The sequence below is a fragment of the Rhincodon typus genome, chromosome 22, assembly GCF_021869965.1.
Source record: "Rhincodon typus isolate 14 chromosome 22, sRhiTyp1.1, whole genome shotgun sequence".
Taxonomy (NCBI): Eukaryota; Metazoa; Chordata; class Chondrichthyes; order Orectolobiformes; family Rhincodontidae; genus Rhincodon; species Rhincodon typus.
This window is the reverse complement of record NC_063353.1, coordinates 3,838,200-3,856,159: the sequence shown is the minus strand read 5'-3', so window position 1 is coordinate 3,856,159 and position 17,960 is coordinate 3,838,200. Positions and strand designations below refer to the sequence as shown.

Genomic DNA, 17,960 nt, shown 5'->3' with positions numbered 1-17,960 from the left:
ATGTGTTCCATGTGTTAACCATCATCAGCAATTACTTATTGACAATGATTGTCCACCTAGGAAATTCAATGTCATTGGTCATGTGTTCTGTAGATCCTTGATAAGCCTTACTTAGAGCCACATCTCAGACCACAAATTATGCAGGTATTTCCAGGAGATGAGAGTGGTCCTTGAGCTCATGATCACTGACATTCCTTTCTTGGTTTCCTTTTCCATACTTCCTGCTGCTGACAGATGTTCTTGAAGAATTGTGTCCCTTCATATAGGACGTTCATCCAAGTTGGTTTTATCTTAGACTTCATTGAAGTCTATGTTGTATTTCTTATACAATATACCGTACAATACAGCACAGGAACAGGCCCTTTGGCTCACCAAGCCTGCACCAATTCCAATCCTTATTTAGACCCGCAACTTATTTCCCACGTATAGTAGGAATTGCTGATGCTGGAGAATCTGAGATAACAAGGTGTAGAGCTGGGTGAACGCAGCAGGCCAAGCAGTATCAGAGGAGCAGGAAAGCTGATGTTTCAGGTCTAGACCTACTTCAGAAATGGAGGAGGGGAAGGAGATTCTGAAATAAATAGAGCGAGAGAGGGGGAGGCAGGTGGAAGATGGACAGATCAAGGAGGCGGTGATGGAGCCGGTAAAGGTGAGTGTAGGTGGGGAGTTAGGATGGGGTTAGGTCAGTCAAGGGAAGACGGACAGGTCAAGGAGGCAGGGATGAGGCTGGTAGGTAAGAGGTGGGGGTGGGGATTGAGGTGGGAGGAGGGGATAGGTGGGAGAAAGGATGGACAGGTTAGGGAGGCGGGGACGAGCTGGGCTGGTTTTGGGATGCGATCAGGGGTGGGGAGATTTTGAAGCTTGTGAAGTCCACATTGATACTATTGGGCTGCAGGGTTCCCAAGCGAAATACGAGGTGCTGTTCCTGCAACCTTCGGGTGGCATCGTTGTGGCACTGGAGGAGGCCCAGGATGGACATGTCATCCAAGGAGTGGGAGGGGAGTTGAAGTGGTTTGCAACTGGGAGGTGAAGCCGTTTGTCGCAAACCAAGCGTAGGTGTTCCACAAAGCGGCCTCCAAGCCTCCGCTTGGTTTCCCCGATGTAGAGGAGGGAACAGCAGATACAATATACCACATTAGCAGATGTGCAGCTGAACATCTGTTTAATGTGGAAGGTTTTCTTGGGGCCTGGGATGGGGGTGAGGGGGGAGGTGTAGGGGCAGGTGTAGCACTTATTGCGGTTGCAGGGAAAAGTGCCGGGGGTGGTGGGGCTGGTGGGGCTGGTGGGGAGTGTGGAGTGGACAAGGGAGTCACGGAGAGAGCGGTCCCTCCAGAAGGCAGATAAAGGTGGGGATGGAAAATTTCCCATGTGTGGTTTCTATCCCTCTGTTCACCTTCCGTTCATATGTCTTATCAAGATATGCCTTAAAAATTGCTAACATGTCTGCGTCCACCATCTCCACTGTCAGTGAGTTTCAGGCACTAGCCACCCTGTGTGAAAAATTATCCCCACTCTTCTCCCTGTGCCCTCTTGTAGTTGGTGGTTTGCATTCTGGGAAAAATGCCTCTGACTATCTACCCTATCTGTGCCTCTCAAAATTTTGTAGATCTCTATCAGATCGCCCCTCAACCTCCGTCTTTCCAGTGAAAACAACCCAAATTTATCCAACCTCTCCTCATAACTAAAACCCTCTGGACCAGGCAACATCCTGGTAAACGTTCTCTGCATGGTCTTCAAAACATCCACATCCTTCTGGTGGTGTGCAACTTGAAGTAAGATTCAGAGTCCTTGAAGCACTACCATTGTCCTGCTCTTATTCAAGTGCCTTGCTTGAGCTGGATGAAGAAGATTTGCTTTGCTTTTCAGAACCCAGGCATTCTAAGCACATGACTGGCCCAGTGGAATTGGCTTTCGATGATCATGGTTCGATGCTGGTGCTATTTGCTTCTTCGAGGATGCTGATGTTAATATACCTGTTCTCCCAGCAGGGAATTCACCGTAAACAGAGTTGATGGTACTTCTCCAGGGCCTTGAAGTGACGTCTACAAAGTTTTGGAGCCATAAAGAAGAGTCAGAAGGATGACTGCCTTATACACAAGGATCCTGCTAACTTGCTGATTTTGCAGCCATTGAAGACTGTCATTATTAGGCGGCCAAAGACGACACTTGCAAATTGGATGCAATGTTAGATCTCCACATGAATGTCAGCCTTAGATGAGAGGTGGCTCCCCAAATGGGGTAAATGTTCTATGTTTTGAAGGTTTTCTCTGTCAAGCCTATTGGAGGAACTTGCTCTAGGATTAGTCAGTAAAGGACTCAAGTCTTCTTGAAGTTGAGGCTAAGACCAATTTTTTAACATGATTCCACAAAGGTGTTAAGTGGGGCTTGAACATTCTATTCCAAGAGTGCAGAGGTGACATTGTAGACAAACAGGAGGCTGGAAGAACACAGCAAGCCAGGCAGCATCTGGAGGGAAGGAGAAGTCAACTTTCTAGGTATTACCCTTCTTCAGGACTGGACATTGTCATCCTTATACTAAAGTTCCACAAGTGACTGTCAGATATATTTTCTATTTGGATTTCAATCAGTTGAGGTTAAAAAGTTTTCCATATTGTGTTTGGGAGAAGATTGAATTCCTGTAGGGAAGTGCCTTGTGTGGGAATGCTGTTGCATATTAGCAGGTACACGGTCCTTGACAGAAGGTAGATTCAATTCAAGTACCAAGGAAACCTTGACATCTAGGGATGTCCCTGTTAAGCCATTGATGTCAAACCACCTGGATCGCTGTTTATGGATCCTTTACCACTGTTAGCTTTGCTTTTTCTTTTGTTTTGAGCACCCTCACCATCTGTTCCAACTCTCTCCGCTTCCCCCTCTGTCAAGACTGATTATAAAGAAATCACCATTTTCCAGCCCCTTTTACTTATGAAGAAGAGTCATGTTGTACTCAAAATGTTAACTCTGTTGCTGTCTCCGTAGATGCTGCCAGACCTACTGTATTTATCTAACACTTTCTGATTTTATTTCAGATTTCTAACATCTGTAATATTTTGCTTTAATGCCAGATCTAGTAGTCCACTGACCCTCCCCGTCAAAGCCAGGGTGTTGCTCACTGTTGATGAACACCATCCTCCACACACAAAACACGCACAAATTATCTCCTTTACTTTAATGCTGTATCACCCCCGCCTCATACGCTAAGTTACCCTCTTCACAATGATAATCTGCATTTTAGCAGTCTGCCTCCAATCTCTACAACTACATTTAAAACAGAGAAGTGAGGATGCTGGAATCTGAAACAAAAACGGAAATTGCTGGCGAAACTCAGCAGGTCTGTCACCATTGTGGAGAGAAAGCACAGTTAACATTTCAGGCCCAATGATCCCTTATCAGAACAGTTCCAATGCATTCAGTGCATTAGGATAATTGGAGATGTGTCATGGTGATGCCACGAGGCTGGTATGTCCCTGAGATGTTGGTGCCTGATCTCCAAGATGGAAGTCCGAAGGGGTCTAAGCTGAAATCGCCAGGTAACCTCTCTGACTTTCATGTTGGAATTGTCTCTATCCAGTTTCTATCCAGCAAGTGGTAGAATGAGAAACTGCCTATTAATGATGAGATTAAGAAATGATGATGGTGATAACAAAAAATAATCGGCCACTTGCCATTCACTAGCAAGAATCTCATCTCAACATCGAACGTTTTGTTAGAAAACTGGACTTTTTACTCTCAAAGAAAGGCTTCACCAGACATCTCATCCAATTTTCCCAAACTTTTCACCACAGTCAATGCCATTCAGGGACTAGGGAAATTCTGCCCTATATCAGTGATTTGAAAACGGGGACCAATGTATGCTAGCCAAGTTTGATGAAGATATCAATATAGCAGGGAAAGTAAGTTGACAAGAACAGGTAGAGTTTCTGCAAAGGGATAGATAAGTCAAATGAGTGGGCAGAAATTTGGCAAATGGAGTGTGCCATGGATAAATTTTAGCTTGTACATTTTGGCACAAAGTACAGGAAAGCAGTCAACTATTTAAACAGAGAAAAATAGCAGGACACAGTCATATGGAAGAGTCTGAATCTGGAGACCACAGTTTTGGTGTCATTTGAAGAAGATAATTGCTTTAGAAGTAAAAACCGAAAGAACTGCGGATGCTGTAAATCAGGAACAAAAACAGAAGTTGCTGGAAAAGCTCAGCAGGTCTGGCAGTATCTATGAAGGAAAAATCAGAGTTAATGTTTCAGATCCAGTGACCCTTCCTCAGAATTGATGGTGGCTGGGAAAATGTCAGTTTAAATGCAGAAAATAGGGAGGGGGGTGAGAGAGGGAGTAAACGATAGGATAGAGCCTAAAGAAATAGAAGAACAGTTGGACAGACAAAGGAGTTGATAATGATCAGGCTGGGAGGGTGAACAGTTGTTAATGGAGATGGTTAGTGACTAACAACAGGGGGTGTGTAATGGCAGGCTATGTGATAACAAGGCCTGGTGTATGGGGTAGGGGCTGGAACATGGGAGAGTTTAGGCCCTAAAATTATTGAACTCGATATTGAATCCGGAGGGCTGTAGGGTCCCCAAGTGGAAAATGAGGTGTTGTTCTTCCAGCTTGCATTGAGCTTCGCTGGAACACTGCAGCAAGCCAGAGACAGAGATGTTGGCCAGGGAGCAGGGTGGTGCATTAAAGTGGCAGGCAACGGGTAGTTCAGGGTCTTTTTTGCGAGCAGAATGTGGATGTTCTGTGAAGCAGTCACACAGTCTATGCTTCGTTTCCCCAATGTAGCGGAGACCACATTGTGAGCAGCGAGTGCAGTAGACTAGATTTTGGGAAGTGCAGGTGAAGTGTTGCTTCACCTGGAAGGTATGTTTGGGCCCTTGGATACTGGTGAGGGAGGAGGTAAATGTCAGGTGTTGCACCTTCGCCGGTTACAGGGGAAGGTGTTGTAGGGCTGTGGGGAGGTGTTGGGGGTGAAAGAAAAGTGGACCAGAGTGTCGCTGAGGGAACAGTCCTGGTGGTGGAATGGTAGGTAAGGACAAGGGGAACCCTATCGCTGTTGTGGGAGGGAAGAGAGGTGTTGAGGGCGGAAGTGCAGGAGATGAGTTGGACCTGGTTGAGGGCCCTGTTGACATCAATGCTGGGGAATCCTCGGATGAGGAAGAAGGTGGACATTTTGGAGGCTCCTTTGTTGAAGTTGGCCTCATCTGAACATATACGACAGAGACAGAGGAACTGAGAGAATGGGATGGAGTCTTTACAGGAAGCAGGGTGCGAGGATGTATAGTCCAGGTAGCTGTGGGAGTCAATGGGTTTGTAATGGATATTAGTGGCCAGTCTATCCCCAGAAATGGAAACAGAAATGTTGAGGAAGGGAAGGGAAGAATCCAAGATAGACCAGGTGAAATAAAAGGCAGGGTGGAAATTGGAGGCAAAATAAATGAACTTTTCCAATCCCTCCACTCTCAGATGCTGAACGTTCTGAGCTTTTCCAGCAACTTTGTTTTTGTTTCTGATTTACAGCATCTGTAGTTCTTTCGGTTTTTATTTAGTATTTAACTCACTGCCACATGTCTTCTAGGCATGCCCACCTTGAAGAAGTTCTGCTCCTCTGTCCAAAGGGATTTCCATTCCAATCTTTCTTCTTGCCCACTGATATTAATTTCACTGTCACTCCTGATGTTTGACCAGGTATTTGTTAAAACTCGTTTCCACAGCCATATCATATTCCTCAGTGAATGCCTCTGGCTCAGACTCACCCCACATCGATTCCAACTGAAGTTTCATTCCTCATGCTTTGAATCCTCCCAGGTCACAGATATCTCTGGGTCGTTCAACGTTCCACAGACAGCTGCTTTCATTGCATCCTGAGATTCACACTCAGTGCCATGCAGCGCCACATGCACACTCTTGACCTTTCTCTCCAACAGTATCACAACTGCTGCACCAGGGCTCAGGGCTGCACCACTCCGCAGTTCCACTTCATCCTCCGGCTCATTCGTCATGTTAACAAGAAACTTTTTCTTTTTCTTTCAGGCATTAAAGCCCACAAGCTGTAACAACTCAGAGATACCCATGGTCTTCTGGAACCTTCCACTCCCCCTCTTCCCTCTGACTCCATCCCCTCTCCCAACCCCACCTCCTGTTGGGTATTCACCATCCCTCTTAACCCTCCGCTCTCCGATGCTGAGCGTTCTGTACTCAGCAAAGGCCTCAGCTTTATTCCTCTGCATCCCCACCTTAACGTATTTCAGGCACGACATGACGTCGAACTCTTCTTCCGCCGTCTTCGCCTCCATGATCATTTCTTTGGACAAGAGGACTCTCCCCATCCCGCAGACCCCTTTGCCCGGTTCCAACACTCTCCCTCCACCTGGATCCCTCCCTCCGGCCTTTTACCTGCATTCAATCTTTTCATTGAGAACTGTCAACATGTTATTAGTCGCCTCAATTTCTCTGCCCTCCTCACCAAATCCAACCTATCTCCCTCCAAACTGACTGCACTCTGTGCACTTAGATCTAACTCTGACTTTGTTATTAAGCCTGCTGATAAGGGTGGTGCTGTTGTAGTCTGGCATCCTGACCTCTACAATGCAGAGGTTGAGCGCCAGCTCTCAGATACGTCCTCCTATCTTCCCCTGGACCATGACCCCACCATGGCACATCAGGCCATTGTATCGACTACAGTAACTGATCTCATTTCATCTGGTCTCACCCCCCTGCCTCCAAACTGATAGTCCCTTAGCTTCGCACAGCTCACTTCTACCTCCTTCCAAAAATCCACAAAAAGGACTTTCCAGGCAGACCCATTGTTTCAGCCTGCTCCTGCCCCATGGAACTCATCTATTCCCAATTTGACCCAGTCCATGATTCCTCTGATGCCTTATGCCGGCTTCAAAACTTCCAGTTTGCAGGTTCCAGCCACCTCCTCTTTACCATAGATGCACAATCCCTTTACACGTCCATTCCTCACCAGGAGGGTCTGAGGGCTCTCCGCTTCTTCTTGGAGCAAAGACCTGAACCATCCCCACCCACCACCACCCTCCTCCACTTGACTGAGCTTGTCCTCAACCTCAACAATTTCTCTTTTAACTCCTCTCAATTTCTACAGGTCAGAGTGATGGCCATGGGTACCCACACGGGCCCCAGTTATGCCTGTCTCTTCATGCGGTACGTGGAACATTCCTTGTTCCAGTCCTATTCCGGCCCCCACCCACAACTCCTTCTTCGATACATCGATGATATCATCGCTGCTGCTTCCCTCTCTCGTTTGGAATTGGAAAAGTTAATTGATTTTGCTTCCAATTTCCATCCTGCCCTCTCTTTCACCTGGTCTATCTCGGACTCCTCCCCTCCATTCTTCAACATGTCTGTTTCCATTTCTGGGGATAGACTGGCCACTGATATCCACTATAAACCCCCTGACTCCCGCAGCTACCTGGACTATACATCCTCACACCCTGCATCCTGTAAAGACTCCATCCCATTCTCTCAGTTCCTCTGTCTCTGTCGTACATGTTCAGATGAGGCCAACTTCGACAAGGGAGCCTCCAAAATGTCCACTTTCTTCCTCAGTCGAGGATTCCCCAGCTCCGTTGTCGACAGGGGCTTCAACCAGGTCCGACCCATCTCCTGCACTTCCGCCCTCACCCCTTCTCTTCCCTCCCGCAACAGCGATAGGGTTTCCCTTGTCCTTACCTTCCATCCCACCAGCATCCACATCCAGAAGATCATCAGACGCCATTTCCACCACATCCAGTGAGATGCCACCACCAGACACATATTCCCTTCCCCACACTTGTCCGCCTTCTGCAGGGACTGTTCCCTCAGGGTCACCCTGGTCCACTCTTCCTTCACCCTCAACACCCCCTCCACAGCCCTACAGCATCTTCCCCTGTAATTGGCAAAGGTGCAACACCTGCCCATTTACCTCCGCCCTCCCCAGTATCCAAGGGCCCAAACATACCTTCAAGGTGAAGCAACACTTCACCTGCACTTCCCAGAATCTAGTCTACTACCTCCGCTGCTCACAATGTGGTCTCCACTACATTGGGGAAACAAAGCATAGACTAGGTGACTGCTTCACAGAACATCTACGTTCTGCTTGCAAAAAAGGCCCTGAATTACCTGTTACCTGACACTTTAATGCACCACACTGTTCCATGACCAACATCTCTGTCTCTGGCTTGCTGCAGTGTTCCAGCGAAGCTCAGCCCAAGCTGGCAGAACAGCACCTCATTTGCAGCTAGGGGACCCTGCAGCCCTCCGGACTCAATATCGAGTTCAATAATTTTAGGGCCTAAACTCCCCCATGTCCCAGCCCCCAACCCCACACACCAGGCCTTGTTACCACATAGCCTGCCATTACACACCACCTGTTGTTAATCACTAACCATCTCCATTAACAACTATTCACCCTCCCAGTCAGATTGTTATCAACTCCTTTGTCTGTCCAACTGTTCTTCTCTCTCTTAATGCTCTATCCTATTGTTTACTCCCTACCCCACTCCCTCTCCCTATTTTCTGCATATAAACTGACATTTTCCCAGCCCCCATCAGTTCTGAGGAAGGGTGACTGGACCTGAAATGTTAACTCTGATTTTTTCTTCACAGATGTGCCAGACCTGCTCAGCTTTTCCAGCAACTTCTGTTTTTGGTCCTGCTTTAGAATTAGTTCAGGGATGAGAAGAGATGAAAAAATTTTCCTGCAATTTGGGTCTGCAATAAATGTAAATATAGATGTGTGCAATTCTTAGGTGACCTCAGATACAATTAATGACTTGAAACATGTTATTCTGCATTTCCCTCTTTTAAGAATAGCGTTATAATGCATAAACTAGTTAACCCTTTCCATGCTAAGGACAATTTCTTATTAAGACGAAAAATTTGAATTTCACTTCTGGCAAACTCCACAAGATACACAGAATCAGTTTAACCAGCCTATGCCAACCTTTACCATCCTCCATACAAGCATGAACCTCATCCATGATACCACTCAGTTTCTATATACTTTTATCTTTCTTTTTTCCAATTGCTGAATTAACCTGTCCTAGAGTCATAAGAAGCTTTTTGTTTCAGTCACTAACTCAGTTCATGCATTCCACACCCTTACAACCTACTGTCCAAAAAAGACTTTCTCCCGCTTTCTAGTCTAAGTCTTACATTTAATCTCAAAGTTACACTCCCTTTGTCTAACCTCTAAATCACTGGAAGCAATCTATATTTATACAAACCTCATTCACTCAGAAGCAATCGCCACCTTAATACAATGTCTCCTAAATTATTCCAAAATTGTTGCTTCCTGTACCCTGGAGGGAATCCCGTCCTCACGCATCAGCTGATTGATCTGGTTATAGTCTCATCTTCACTTTCCTACTTATATCCTTTAATGCCTTATTTATCAAAAATCTGTCTAACTCAGCCTTGATAGGAACACTATGAAGAATGCTTCTGCAATCCCTACCTAGCACTTAAAAAAAAAAATCCATTCATGGGATATTGGTGTCACTGGTTATGCCAACATGTATTGCCCACACCTAATAGCCCAGAGCATACTTAACAATCAATCACATTGATCTGGGTCTGGACAGCAATTAATAAATGGTGAGCAAAATTCACTTTTTGCCGTGGTAGGCTTTGAACCACAATGCTACCACCTCCCCTTTATTGCTTTTCTCCTACAGTGAATTCTATGATGCAGATAGAAATTGTGCTCTGTCCTGAGTCCCAGAGTTGCTTTGTGCAAACTATCAAGGCCAGGTTTCGACTTCTGGTACTATGACCACTGCGAGTACAAAAAAGATAGAGATTCATTTGGGCAACAAGTCAATGGATGGAGCATGAACCTGCCAATTTGCTGCTCAGGAAACGAGAAGTGGACAGATTTACATAAGTGAAGTGGGATGGTTATATTTCTGTTCCTCAGGATTTCATTAAGTTGCAGTCTAATCTCAGTAGAGGCAGCAGTTGTTGCTATTCGGAGTCTCAGGATTTTCTTTATGAGTTATCCAATATAAACCTTACTTCCATATAAAAGCTGACATAATACTATTTGCAACATAGCAGTCACTGTGTTATTAGAGATGTTCAACTTCAAGCACGAGGTCTACTCATCCCTAGATGTTAAAACCAGGCCCTCAAGACAGCAGCTTTAAAACACATGGTTTTGGCAGCCCCTTTAGGAGGCTGAACGTACCTTCATCCACTGACTGCTACAAGAAATTCAAATTTCACAAGATTGAAATCAAATCCTGTCTGTGGAGTGCGAGAACCTGATGAAATGCTGAGGGGTTCAAAATCACAAAAGAAGTTGCTTATTCTGAGAATGGTGAGAAAGAAAATAAAGTAGCAACAGAGCAGGGACTGATCATAATTATTTTTCATGTATTTCAAGTTCTTTCCATTTAGAGGAGATAACTAACAGCATGGAAATAGGAGCAGGCCCCTCAAACTTGTTCTAACGTTCAATCAGATCATGGTTGATGTATAAACTAATGATGGGATCAGAGTTAAACGGGAAAATGCATAAAGCAGGACATATGAAGCGTCAAGTCAAATGCCAATATGTAAAACACGGTAAACATCACAAACGAGTAATTGTTTTCATCTTTTCATGGTACGTGGAAGATGCTGGCAAGGCCATCAGTTGATACCCATTATTGATCTCCCTCAAAGAGGTAATGGTGGACTGCATTCTTGAACCATCGCAGTCCATTTGGTGCAGATACACTGACAATGTTGATGGGGGAGAAGTTCCAGGATTTTGACTCAGTGACCATAAAGAAACAGCGATATATTTCCAAGTCAAGACGGTGTATGGTTTGGAGGGGAACATGCATGGTGATGGTAATGCCATATATCCACTGCCCTTGTCCTTCCAGGCGATAATGATCACATTTGGAAGGTAGCGCATTATTGCAGTGCATCTTGTCAATGGTACACACTGATACCACTGTGCCTTGGCAGTGAAGAGAATGAACATTTAAGGTGAAGGATAGGTGGCATCAAGTTGTGTCTCAAAGTTGACAATGATGAGATGAGAGGAGAAAATCTAATTTTAACATTTTATAGCGTTAACACAGAGAATTGATGACAATAATTCATCATATGACAAACCAGGTCTTTACATTCCTTTGTTTGTAAGGGACTTCAGTCCTGCTAGCGAGACTGTTTTTCTACTTGTCCAAACATCACAAAATATCATAATTGAAACCATAAACTGATAGCTGGTGCTGAAACCTTTTCTGGTCCAATATGATACAACAGTAGCACATACAATTCCAGAGATCAAAGTGTATCATCTGTCTTTTGGGGGATTGGGTTTAATCCTCCGCTTGTGGTACCTTGAAACAAAAAACAGAGAGATTTTAATTCCTTCACGGATCAACAAAATTGCAAATGAAGTGCAAGACATAAGTTCTGATGCCTCCATTGTTAAACCTTCTCCATTGTAATTCTTTGATGTAAAAACACGAAACCTCCATCTAACTGAAAACAATATGTGGATAAAACAATTGAATAGAAGTAGGCACTAAAATAAAACAAAGAACTGCAGATGCTGAAGATCTGAAACAGAAACAGAAATTGCTGGAGAAACTCAGCAGATCTGGCAGCATTGTGGAGAGAAAGCAGAGTTAAAGGTTCAAGTCCAATTCTCTTTTTCAATAGGAGTAGATAGGTGGCTTTTAGTGTGGAAGTGTTAGGTTGTGCACTTTTGACCAGAGTGTATGAAATCAGCTGCTAGACATGGTGGTGGAAGCTGGTACAATTACAACATTTAAAAGGCATCTGGTTGGGTACTTGAATAGGAAGGGTTTACAGGGATATGGGCCAAATACTGGCAAATGAGACTAGATTAATTTAGGATATCTGATCGGCATGGATGAGTTGGATCGAAGAGTTTGTTTCCATGCTGTACGTCTCTATGACTTTGTGAGATCAGAATATTTTCTAAATGGCAAGAAGTTATAGAGAAACGGAGAGACTAAGAGATCAAAGTAGAGAAATCACTAAAAGCCAGTGGACAGACACAAAAATAACAGCTAATGGAAAGTTGGCCTTTATCTCAAGAAGGCTGAAAGTTCTGTTAGTGTTGTGCAAACTTCTGGTTAAATCCCCTGTGGAATACTGCATTTAGAATTGGGTACCACACCCGAGATAGGATATACTATTGAAGATTAACACATCCACCAGAATGACACTGGAGCTACAAGGGTGAAAGTCCCAAAGTCTTAATTTTCTATATTTAAGGGAAATGAAATGAAGAGGTGATACAATTGCTGTGTTTAAAGTGATTAAGAGATTTGAAAGAGTAGTTGGAGAGAACCCCATTTCCTGGGATGGGAAAGTCCAAAACAACGGAGAATAAACCCATTATAAACTATCTTAATATAAAATGCACAAACTTAGTCTTGCCGCTCTCAAATGGTGTGGAAAAATACTTTATGAACCCTACACATCTGCTCAGATTGGACTGAGAATTGATATTCTTCTGCTGAATACAGCTTTAATGACTACTGTAGAGAAGATTTCATTTCACATTTCTCATAAATACTGAGGCCAGACATCATTGAGTGAATACTCCATGAAGAAGCATGAATGACACTTACTGCCCAATTGGATACCAGCGGTGTTTTGTTGTATAGAACATTTTACTGAGCTCTTCAATTGTAGGGGCCTGTTTATCACGCAGCACTTCCTTATCCAACCTGGCCTTCAGTACCTGGTCATGGGTCTCCTCCTTGTTCTCTGCAGGGGAAGGTCGTGTAATAGGCTGCAAAACAGAATGCAAATCAAATCCGGAAGAGGCTGTCACCTTAGTTCTGATACTTGACCGATAAAGGAATTAGTTGTGAATTAATTTCTAGGACCCTGTTTTACGTAGGAAAAGAACACAAAATAGAATAAAAAACAGTATGAGAAAGTAGTGAAAACCATTACACAAACACTCAGGCCTCTGTAGATTCCCTGCCTTCAGCTACCTAGCTCCATTGTTAAATTTCCTCAATTTCTTTCCTAATATCATAAGACCATAAGACAAAGGAGCAGAAGTAAACCATTCAGCCTGTTAGGTGTTTCATTAAAAATAATTGGAGCTGCAGGACAAAAATCTTAAAATTCACTCCAATAATCAATGAACAGCTTTAGCAAGCCATTAGTATTTTACATTCCATTCCCTTTGAAATAAAGGCCAATATTCCATCTGCATTCTGCAGTTTCTCTCCATTTAAATAATGTTCATCTTCTCTATTCTTCCGGTCAAAGAGCATAACCTCACATTTTCCTACATTATATTCCATCTACCAGGTTTTTGCCCATTCACTTAACTGCCTGTATCCCTCTATGTGTTATCCTCAGCACCTGCCTTCCCATCTATTTTTGTGTCATTCAAAAACTTGACTATAATACATTCACTTTCCTCATCTAGATCATTTGTATTGTACGTAACTGAGGCCCCAAGACTGATCCCTGTGGAACTCCACTCGTTCCATTCTAAAATTACGCCTCTTGTCTATATCCTATTAACATTACTGGGGGCTGATTATAAGAATGGGAGAAAATAGATGGAAGACTATTTTGACTTGGGCTCATTGCAGGAAAATAAACAGTACGTCATCACGATTCAAACTCATCAGGAGTTATCATTGGGTGTCAAGTAACAGTTTATCATAAATATACATCACTACAACATAAATTCTTCAACTTTTCCACAAAAACCCTCAATGTAAGAATCCACAGTGTTCTACCTTGGTGTGTTCGTATGGGATGTCCACTGACGGGTGGTAACAAACTATTGTTCGCCCATCTGATGTGATCGCAAGGTCAACTTTACTGTCAAGAGATGAGAGTTGTTTCAGTGAGAATTCAAAAGCTGTAACACAGGAATGTGACCAATCAGGAATGCAGTTACTCACCAATTATAGTCATTGGCAAGAGCAGTATATGTAGACTTGTGACAGACACAATGCCCATCTCCACCTATACAAGGTAGCACAACTTACAATTAGTCATGTTCCCCATCATCATCAAGATATCTTTATTCATTTTCTTATCATTGTAAAAATGGATTTTTGTAAAGAAACAAAGTCTTATATTTCTGTGGGGGTTTTTAAATATCAAAACACTTTGCAGCCACTGGGGAGCTTTTAAAATGTAATCCCTGTTTTGTAGGTAACAAAGCAGCCAATTTGCCCAGAGCAAACTACCATAAACAACGATCATAACAAAATATGATCATAACCAGATAATCTGTTTTTGTGATGTTGATTAAGGGAAAAATATTGGCCAAAATTTTTTTATTTATTCACTCGTGGGACATCAGCATCAGTGACTGGCCAGCATTTATTGCCCATCCCTAGTTGCCCTTGAGAAGGTGGTGATGAGCTGTCTCCTTGAACTGTTGCAGTCCATGTGCTCTAGGTAGACCCACAATGGCCTGAGGGAGTGTATTCCAGGATTCTGACCCAATGATAGTGAAGGAACAGTGATATATTTCAGGATAGTGAGTGGGTTGAAGTGAACTTGCAGGTGGGTGTTCCCATGTCTCTGCTGCTCTGGTCCTTCTAGATGGAAGTGGTCGTGGGTTTGGAAGGGGTTGTCTAAGGATCTTTGGTGAATTTCTGCAGTGCATCTTGTAGATAGTACACACTGCTGCTACAGAGCGTCGGTGGTGAACCGAGTGGATTTTTGTGGATGTGGTGCCAGTCAAGCAGAATGATTTGTCCTGGATGGTTTCAAGCTTCTTCAACGTTGCTGGAGCTACACCCATCCAGGCAATTTTCCCAGCTTATCTTTGAAATTGTGACGAAATGTCTGTACAATAACCAGCCAGCTCAGCGAGCAAGCCAACAACCTCAAAAAGACAAGAAGCAAACAAAGTGGACGTTGGAGATGAGGACAGATCTTTTGACCCTATGTTAGGAGACAGGACCATTAAAGACTGTTGTAAGGACGCCCCAGGGCAGATGTGAGAAGACTCCAAGAAGATAGCAGAGGTTTCAAATGGCAACTTTGCATTGGTCATCACTAGGATTGAACATGGGATAGAAATTGTCAGAGTAAATACTGGCAAAGGTCCTGCCTCGAATGAGGAACTTTGAAATAAATCAGGCTGCTAACCCTGAGGACATTTATTCAAGGATGCTGAAACAGGTGGTGTCTTTAGTCTGTGCTCCCCTTACTCATATTGAGTTGTTCAGAGACTTAATTTTATGTTTTGCATTGGATATCATTGAAGATGTCCAGACTGAGAATCCAGGAGAAGAATCCAGACAGACAGCAGAGCAGAGGTTCAACAGATAGGAAGAACAGATGGATTTCATAATTAGTCTGGACATTTAATAGCATGTGCAAAAACAAAAAGAATAAAGGTGAGAAGGAGTGGAAAATCAGACTGAGCAGTAAAGCAGCACATTAATAGCAAACATATAACGGTGAAGGAAATACAAACTATGCTGAATTCAGAGGTACAATATAAAGAAGCTCGGGTGGAATATAGACTGATTGGACAAAATGGTCTGTTCCTGTGTTGTATATTCTAAACAATTCTGTGACTTAACTGCATGTGACTGAGTAGCTGAAGAAACAGTTGTTTAAAAATATTTTGCACAGCTGTGAATGGGTGGTAAATATCTACAACGCGTGATAGATCCAACCAAATATAAGTCATGGTACATTATTTCTACTAGGCAAAATTTTCATTTTCAATCTACATTTCAGTGCCAAGGGTCAAACAAACACTAAAGTATTCCTTTGGTGTTCTGAAACAGTCATATTGAATTTGAAAAGATCCCTCTCTCAGATACTGCTAGGCCTGCTGAGTTTCTCCAAGGCTTTGTGTTTTATTACTGCTTTGACTATCTGTCTGACTATCTTTCATAGATTCATACAGCACTGTCCAACACGTCCAGATTTTAGTATGATCAGTCTTCTGTCACTCTCTGGGATGTTACACTGAACTCTCTGGCTCCTTGAATAGTGCCCAAGCTATTGCCCATTTACCAGCAACTGAGTACTTCTACTTCCAATCATACTTAGTTCCGTTCCCTGATCTTCCCATTATATAGTTTATTTTGGATGCTACTTTCTGCTTGGTTGGAAAATTGCACAGCTTATCTTTCTCAGCAGCTTGCACAAGCCCACCTTAACCTCTCCCTTGATCTCCTCCACCTAGCTTGCTTCTGTTCTTAATAGAATGCTCCCTCACCTCCTACCATCACTGATTCCTGGCAGACAGGAGGCTGGAAGAACACAGCGAGCCAGGCAGCATCTGGAGGTAAGGAGAGTTCTCCAATTTCAAATATCCATCCCTTGGCTCCCCTTCCTGCCCCACCTCCTCCCTTCCAGCCACCAACCGGATTCATCCCTCCCGACGACCAACCAGGTCATACCTACTACCTCCAGATGCTGCCTGGATTGCTGCTGTGTTTTTCCAGCCTCCTGTCTGTCTACCTTGGATTCCAGCATCTGCAGCTTCTTTTTGTCTCCTGTCAGACCGATCCTTTCAATGTGTCGCCTATTCAGGTGGGCAGCAACCGAATAACAGCTGAATATCGTCCCCGTACCCCTCCAATCCCCACAGTCTGACAGAGACAGAGGTCTCTCGGTGAGGTGTCACGCCCTCCCACTCCATGGTAACCCTTAGTTTCTGAGCTCCCCGTGGCCCGAGAAAGGACCGGTAAAGCTGATACTTAACCCTAACCCCCGGGACTCGGTACCTATCGGCGTCGGCCCTTCGCCACGGGACAACAAGCGGCCGACAGCAGCCATCACCCGTCGTCTTCCTGCTGCCGCCGCCATGTTCGCTCCTACCGGAACTCGGTCCTTCCACAAACCGGTCCCCCGGCTTGGAACACAGTCAACCCCACCCGGGTTCCTGGAACATCGGTTCCGCTCCGATGGGGGAGGGGAAAAGGAGGGGAGCACTGTGTTCTGCCAATGGTGGTTTCCATGATTAATGGTTAGAGATAGGAGCATGACATTAGAATGCAACAGGTTACATTTCGAGGGAAAATGACTCTTTGACTTAAAAGATTGAAAAGACTGAAAATTAAATATCGACCCAGTCTCACAGTGGGATTTATCAGGAGAGAAAGGGAAGAGGTAAAAGAGTCTTGTCTGATGGCTGCAAGGCACATCATATCTTATTGATGGTGAAAGTACCTTAAATTCTGCACCATGTTTACTCCAGTTATGGTTGTCTTAGGATCATACCAGCAGTAGGTTGTTTGTGATTTTTGGTGAAGCCAATGATAGTTGTATTGCCTTGATACGGGGTGAAAAGTAAATGGGCAGGCGGCCTGTACTGACTAATTTAAAAGCAAAATACTGCAGATGTCAGCAGGAAGTTTGACTGAAACAAACTCTTATTTTCTGAGAATTATATAACCTCCTGAAAACCTTCCTCCCAACCAAAAGGCACCAACTTGCATGAACTTAAATTGAAATTAATTTTCCTATTACATGACAGTCTTGAAGTTTGTAAACGTCTTCTCGTATTTTGTCCATGTCCCTCTTTATTTATTACACTGACCAATTTCGTGCAACTTTTAAAATTGTATTACTTTGAAATTGTACTCCTGATGCTCAATACAAATGGTTTATGTAATTGGTGATTTTCTGAGCGCCACTGCTTGTGAAACACCATTTTCCATCTTTTGTGAATCTGTATTATTACACTTCCCCTCTTCTGTGTTTTCTGTTTTGAGAACAGCTAGCCATCCAATCTTGTACTTGATCTCTGACTACACGTGCTCTTACCATATCACAAGTCTACAATCCAATACGTCAACAAAAGCCTTTTGAAATCCAAATACCAGTTATCCTTGTTACTTAATAAGATCATAGCTGATCAGCATCCTAACTGCATCAATGTATCTTTTCCTCAGATTCTTTTCATCTTTGGTTAACAAAAAGCTATCAATCTCAGATTTAAAGATAACAATTGATCTAGCATAAACAGTCATAGA

General features: G+C 43.7%; 1 protein-coding gene across 2 annotated transcripts; it reads right to left on the bottom strand.

Annotated features, from left to right (window-relative positions):
* Positions 1-11,045: 11,045 nt before the first annotated feature.
* On the bottom strand, positions 11,046-16,846 carry mrpl42 (mitochondrial ribosomal protein L42). 2 transcript variants are annotated; one of them, XM_020515322.2, is made up of 5 exons: positions 16,710-16,841; positions 13,908-13,971; positions 13,740-13,824; positions 12,603-12,766; positions 11,046-11,336 (listed from the first exon to the last, which is right to left on the bottom strand). In XM_020515322.2, exons 1-5 carry the CDS (start codon positions 16,789-16,791, stop codon positions 11,291-11,293), a joined length of 441 nt encoding a protein of 146 aa, XP_020370911.1. In that variant the 5' UTR covers positions 16,792-16,841; the 3' UTR covers positions 11,046-11,290. The 2 variants fall into 2 exon arrangements, with proteins under 2 accessions (XP_020370911.1, XP_048466328.1); XM_048610371.1 differs by lacking the exon at positions 13,908-13,971 and having other exon boundaries at positions 13,740-13,864; positions 16,710-16,846.
* Positions 16,847-17,960: the final 1,114 nt, after the last annotated feature.